The sequence below is a fragment of the Ursus arctos genome, unplaced genomic scaffold (assembly GCF_023065955.2).
Source record: "Ursus arctos isolate Adak ecotype North America unplaced genomic scaffold, UrsArc2.0 scaffold_23, whole genome shotgun sequence".
In the NCBI taxonomy this organism is placed as follows: domain Eukaryota; kingdom Metazoa; phylum Chordata; class Mammalia; order Carnivora; family Ursidae; genus Ursus; species Ursus arctos.
This window is the reverse complement of record NW_026622908.1, coordinates 34,507,822-34,514,550: the sequence shown is the minus strand read 5'-3', so window position 1 is coordinate 34,514,550 and position 6,729 is coordinate 34,507,822. Positions and strand designations below refer to the sequence as shown.

Below are 6,729 nucleotides of genomic sequence, written 5' to 3'. Positions count from 1 at the left end.
TATTTCTTGAATTGATTTTAACTGCACATCAGTTCATTTCTGAGGTTTCTCATATCATTTCCTAGAAACAGAGCAAGGTAATGGTGGAAATAATTTAAGACATTACAAAAATACATTCATGCATCTACTCCAGGTAACAGGAAAGAAAAATGTGGTTTAAAAATGTTAGTGAATTGGGGCATCTGGATGGCTCAGTTGGTTAAGCTTCTGACCCTTGATTTCGACTCTGGTCATGATCTCAGGGTCATGAGACTGAGCCATGTGTCAGGCTCCACTCTGGGTGTGGAGCTTGCTTGAGGTTCTCTCTCTCTCTCTGCTCTCCCCCCCCCCCCCAATCCTGCTTGCAAGCTCTCTCTCTAAAAAAAAAAAAAGTGAATTAACCATCTGAATTTACTGTATCTGCAGATGGAGAACAAATTAAAAACAGAAATTTTGAATATAACTACCATTGTGGAATTTGTTCTCTTGGGGTTTTCTGATATTCCCAATCTCCAATGGATCCTTTTTGGGGTATTTTTAGTCATCTACCTAACTATCCTGGTGTGCAATGGCATCATAATATTGGTAATAAAAGTCGACTCTGCTCTCCAGACCCCGATGTATTTTTTTCTTGGCAATTTTTCTTTCTTAGAAATCTGTTATGTAACAGTCACTCTCCCAAGAATGCTCATGGACCTATTGACCCAGAAAGGAAATATTTCTTTCTTTGCCTGTGCTGCACAAATGTGTTTTGTCCTTATGTTTGGAGGCTCAGAGTGTCTTCTCCTGACGGTGATGGCCTATGACCGCTACGTGGCCATTTGTAATCCTCTGCATTATGCTCTAGTCATGAACCACAAGGTCTGTGTCCAGCTGGTGACTGTGTCCTGGTTCAGTGCAGTTCCAGTTGTAATTGGGCAAACATGCCAGATTTTCTCCCTGCCCTTCTGTGGGTCTAACACAATTAATCATTTCTTCTGTGACATCCCCCCAGTACTCAAGCTTGCTTGTGGGGACACATTTGTGAATGAGATTGCAGTCTATGTAGTTGCAGTCATCTTCATCATGGTGCCATTTCTGTTGATTGTTGTGTCCTATGGCAAAATTATATCCAGCATTCTGAAATTGTCATCAGCCAAAGGGAGAGCTAAAGCCTTCTCCACCTGTTCTTCTCACCTGATAGTTGTAGTCTTATTCTATGGAACGGCTACCATCACTTATTTAAGACCCAAACCAAATCAATCTGAAGGAGTTGGGAAATTGATCTCTCTTTTCTACACCGTTTTGATCCCAACATTGAATCCCATTATATATACTCTGAGGAACAAAGACATCATGGCAGCACTGAGAAAACTACTAACAAAGTTATTAACATGACTCAAATACTTGAAATTACAGAAAGAATTTGCTTATATGTTCATCATGTAGAGACAACGGAAAAAATGTCTTCTAGTTTTATTCCTCAATAATGATCATTAATGTCATCACAGCAACCTCACATTATTTTAAGGAACCTTAGTTTCATAGGATTAAGTTAAGGGCTTCTATATAATCGAAACCCAAATTATCTCAATTGCAACAATCTAATTTGAAGATCCATCTGTCCTCTACTGTGTACTGCTGAGCTAAGAGGTTGCCTGGGCAATACAATGATAGTTAACTCTGTGTGTCTTATAATCAAGGACTAAGACTATGTACTGTGATCATTTTTTTTTAACCTTCCTGTTCCTTCAGATATATTTGCTGCCATTCTTTGTATCTATGATTGAATTGAGCCAATGACAAAACCCAGCAGTAGCCAAGATGGTGGAAGCAGGAGAATCTTAATATTTTCTTTGCATTTGCCCTTCTTTCTATCTTTTATCACTGTCCATGTTGCTTTAAGACCACAAATCCTGAGAATTTCCCCTTTACTCTGGTGACATTGTTCCCTCTCCTTTTAGCTTCAGGTTTTGCTTTGATAATATCTATTTATTATTACAAATCTCTGGAATTGTCACTATAAACTAACCAAATGAATGTGTAGCACATTGAAATGTTGGTCCCTCTAAAATAAATGTCTGTTTAGAATCTGCAAATGTGCCTTATTTGGAAAAAAAGAAAAAGGACTTTGTGGATGTAATCAAATCAAGGAAATGAGAGCATCATGATTTAAGGTGGACACTATATCCCATGACCCCTGTCCTTATGAGACAGAAAGGTAAAGGAAGTTTAAATAATAGAGTCACAGAGATGAACGTCATGTGAAGGTGGAGACAGAAATGGGAGTGATGCAACCAAAAACAGATCAAGAGTCACCAAGAGCTGGAAGAAACAAAGAATGAGTCTCCCTTAGATCTTTTAGAGGGAATGAGGAGAGACTGCCAACACTGTGATTTTGGACTCTGGATCCTAGAACTGTGAGAGATTCAATTTTTGTTTTATTAAGCCACTCAATTTGTGGTATTTTGTTACAGTAGATACAGGAAAGTAATGCACTATGTAAACAGTCTTTTCATTGAAGGGCTTCTATTTGAATCCTCTAGAATAAATTCTGTATCCTTTTTGAAGAATAATTTGGCATTCTTTTTCTTTTGAATGAAAAATCAAAATACTTATCCTTTTATTTTAAAAACTGTATCAATGAAAACTCATCTTGCAGAAATAATATTTTCTGAGAATAATTATTACCTGTGTGTTTAAGAATTTTTATTAAATGTGCTTGTTCAAGAGTGTTTATCGAAGGTTTTCTTTGTACTGCAAAAGAAAACAAGAAGGAAAGGGAAGGTGCTCTCAGCTGAAACATATTAAGACAGTGGAGTACATCTACACCATATAATACAATACAGCCCTCCAAGTCAATGTTTTAGAGCCCCTTCACTGAAGAAATTCCAAGCTTTCCTGACATGTGAGAAAGTAAATGTATGTATAAAACATAACCATTTTTGTAAAACAAAGAAGGTTAACATTCCATAATCTCATACAACTTTTTTTATTTTTTTAAGATTTTATTCATTTATTTGTCAGAGAGAGAGAAAGCACACACAAGCAAGGGTGCGGCAGGGAGAGGGAGAAGCAGGCTCCCCGCTGAGCAAGGAGCCTGATGTGGGGCTCCATCCCAGGACCCTGGGATCATGACCTGAGCCAAAGGCAGATGCTTAACCCACTGATCTACCCAGGCATCCCTCTCATATAACATTTTACACGTGCAAGTTAGTAGTGGGTATTGTACATATTGGTCCGTTTTGTATCTGGGAGGACATGGATTTGAAGAGAATATTGACTTCCTGACAGTGGCAGGATTCCTGTGATTTCTGGTATTTTTATTATAGTTTTATTTGTAGTTTGGATTTATTACAAAGAAAATGTAATATGTAAATTACAAGAAATAATAACTTTGTATTCAGTAAACATAAAACTCATAGCAAAGAAAATTCTTTTTTTTTTTAAGATTTTATTTATTTATTTATTTATTTATTTATTTATTTATTTGACAGAGAGAGAGAGAGAGACAGAGAGCACAAGCAGGGAGAATAGCAGAGGGAGAAGCAGACTCGCCGCTGAGCAGGGAGCCCAAACCGGGGTCCCCGGACTCCATGATCATGACCTGAGCTGAAGACAGATGCTTAACCAACTGAGCCATGCAGGGGCCCACAAAGAAAATTCTTATATTACTCCTTTTTTTAATGCTACTGAAGTCTTGAAGAATATTTAGCATCTAGCAGAAAATTTTCGGTATCAGCCAAATCATATTTGATTTTTGAAAAAAAAAATCAACAGATTTTTTTTAAATGAACCTAAAGGAATTGGGATTAGAGTGATTTGTTTTAAAAATAACTAAATAACTAAAAGAATATAAAAATAAAATTAACTAAAAGTCCTTTTACAATAGATACAAAGATGGACAAATTTAAGATTATAAAAGTAGACATAGTTAAAAATAAATGCCTGCCAGTTATCATTGAATGATGAAAATAAATAAGATAATCTTCAAATCAAAAGAGGAAGAAAAGAGAAAAATGTCAATGAGTATAGAATTAATAAAGGGATTCTCAGAATTTGACAAATCAGAAAGATAATATAGAATACAAAAATTATACAAATATTGAGAAGTAGGATTTTTTTTTTTTTGGACTTTGACAAATCAAATTTAAAAAAATGAATGTGCGTGATTATCAGAGATTCTATAGATGGTAAACTTATAAATTGGGCATGTCTCACTTTCAGTACCAAAAAACGATACATAAAAATGCCCTTATGTACTTGGTGACAATAATATTCTGCAAATTGAAAAAATAAGAGAATAAAAAAAAGCAAAAATGTAAATACTTTCAAAAAAACCTAAAAATGTTGGAAATTAAATCTCTTATTAAATAAAGCTTATATGAAACAACAAATTAAGATAAATCTATTTAAATTTAATGACAATAAAATAAGTTAATTTTTTGAGATTTCACCATATTGATCCAATTAAGAAAATATATATCTCTGAATATGCCGAACATTAATCAAATATTTATATCCATGAAAAGTTATTATTAACCCTAAAAGAAAATAAACACAATTGCACTGTTTTCTCCAGTTTGATGATGGAAGGATTCATCACTCCACAGAATGTACACACACAAGGATTTTATTTAAAGGCAAATAATACATACCAGTTTCCACCATTTCCAACCCCCAGCCCTGGGCAAGCCTGGAACATGTGCAGAGGCCTGCTTTTGGAATCCCCCGAAGCCACAATGTGCCTCTGCGCATGTGCCCCTCCCTCTAACATAGACAAGCTCTAGAGTTCTGAGATAAGATCCAGAATTTCCCAGTTCCCTTTTCTCTCCATTTTGGAGACTGCCCACTTGCTTGAAATTAGATGAATCATGCAAGGAATCTAGGCTTTTAGAGAGTTCAGAGAGCAAGGGGAGTTGGGTCTGGGTCATGTAATGAAGTCATGATATAATTTATTGCAACAATAACGCAAAGAAAAAGGTAAAATATTTTCTTGAAATTTTTTGAAAATCAGTTGAAAATATATCTTATTTTCATTTAAAAACTTAGAAACTGATGCAAGCTTGGGGAGTTTTGATTTGGAACCAGAGAGAGAGATATTAAAGGGAAAAAAAAGAACAAAAAAGAACATGAGTCAAGCATTTCACTGCGAATTAGAACGTGCTATGGGAGTAAGTTCACAATCTCAGTTATATCCAACAAATAATTTTCACACAGATTGAGGAAGTAGACTGGAAAAAATAGCAGCCACTGTTGGGTTGTTTTTTTTCTTTTTATTCCTCTGATATATTTTCTACTTAAAATATTTATTTTGAACACAGACTGGAGGTATAAACTGAAAAAGAACCCATATTTCTGATGACAATTAAAAAATAATTAGGGGTGCTTGGGTGGCACAGTCAGTTAACCATCCAACTCTTAATTCCAGCTCAGGTCATGATCTCACGGTTGTGAGATGGAGCTCCACAGTGGGCTCCTTGCTCAGAGCAGAGTCTACTTGTCCCTCTCCCTCTGGTCCTCCTCTGCTCATGCGCGCACATGCTCTGTGCTCTCACTCTCTCACTGAGATTTCCTCATATGAGAAAGGAAGGAAGGAAGGAAGGAAGGAAGGAAGGAAGGAAGGGAGGGAGGGAGGGAGGGAGGGAGGGAGGGAGGGAGGGAGGAAGGAAGGAAGGAAGGAAGGAAAGAAAGAAAGAAAGGAAAAGAAAGAAAGATATTAATTCCTCAAACTCCTCTAGTGGATAGAAAATGGTTTGAACTAAGAGCATAAATGACTAATTTCACTATTTTCACACACACACACACACACACACACACACACTCAACCAGAAGCTAATGTCACTTCAATGATGGAATTTGTTGTTTTGGGCTTTTCTTGTATTTCCAATCTGAATGTTTTCTTTTCTGCTATTTTTCTTGTCTATGTGATCATCTTTATGGGAAATGGCATCATTTTTCTCATAACCAGAGTTGACCAGGTTCTTTATTTTTTCCTTCCTGAAAATCTTTTATGTATTTGTCATTCTTTCTAGAATGCTCCTAACCTTTGGACTCAGAAAAGAAACATTTCATTTTCAGCTTGTGCTACAAAAATATTTCTCTTTGTGCTTGGAAACATAGAATGCTTCCTTCTGACAGTGATGGCCTATGACCACTACATGGCCTTTGTCATGATCTGCCATGTCCTGTAGTTACGAACCACACCTCTGTATCCATTGGATGTTGACTGGCTCTTGGATCAGAAGAGTTCTAGTCAAAATAGGGTAGACATGCCAGATTTTCTCTCTGCCCTTTGTGGGTCTAACCAAATCAGCTACTTCATCCGTGACATTCCCCCACTACTTGAGCTGGCCTGTGGGGACACTTTCCTGGATGAGATGTTGGCTTTGACAGTCACTGTGCTCTTTGTTATGATCCCTTTTCTGTTGATACTTGGATCCTACAGTAAAATTATTTCCATCATTCTGAAGTTGCCATTAGCAACAGGACCAGCCAAAGCTTTATCCACTTGCTCATCTCACATCATAGTTGTGGCTTTATTCTGCAGATCTGAGATTGTTAGCATATTTATGGCCTAAATCCAAATATATATTTCAGAACAGACAAATTTATGTCCCTTTCTATACCACTGTCATTCTGAGGTTTAACCCCATGATATATACTCTGAAGATAAGGATTCATAATGGCCTTGAGAAAATGGCTACCTTAATGTTTCCTGCATTAGCCACTTTCATCACTTCACTCATCAAAGCATTTGAAAGTATTTGA

The 6,729-nt window shown here is 36.5% G+C and overlaps 1 protein-coding gene and 1 pseudogene across 1 annotated transcript; both read left to right on the top strand.

The window, feature by feature from the left end:
- Positions 1-390: 390 nt before the first annotated feature.
- On the top strand, positions 391-1,356 carry LOC113246522 (olfactory receptor 10AG1-like). Its single transcript, XM_026487116.2, has one exon. It carries the CDS (start codon positions 406-408, stop codon positions 1,354-1,356), a length of 951 nt encoding a protein of 316 aa, XP_026342901.2. The 5' UTR covers positions 391-405.
- Positions 1,357-2,151: 795 nt separating this feature from the next.
- Positions 2,152-6,729, top strand: LOC113246489 (olfactory receptor 10AG1-like; annotated as a pseudogene).

What these genes read in the sequence shown, in the direction of transcription:
- LOC113246522 (XM_026487116.2), top strand. Translation starts at nt 406, where the DNA reads ATGGAGAACAAATTAAAAACAGAAATTTTGAATATAACTACCATTGTG.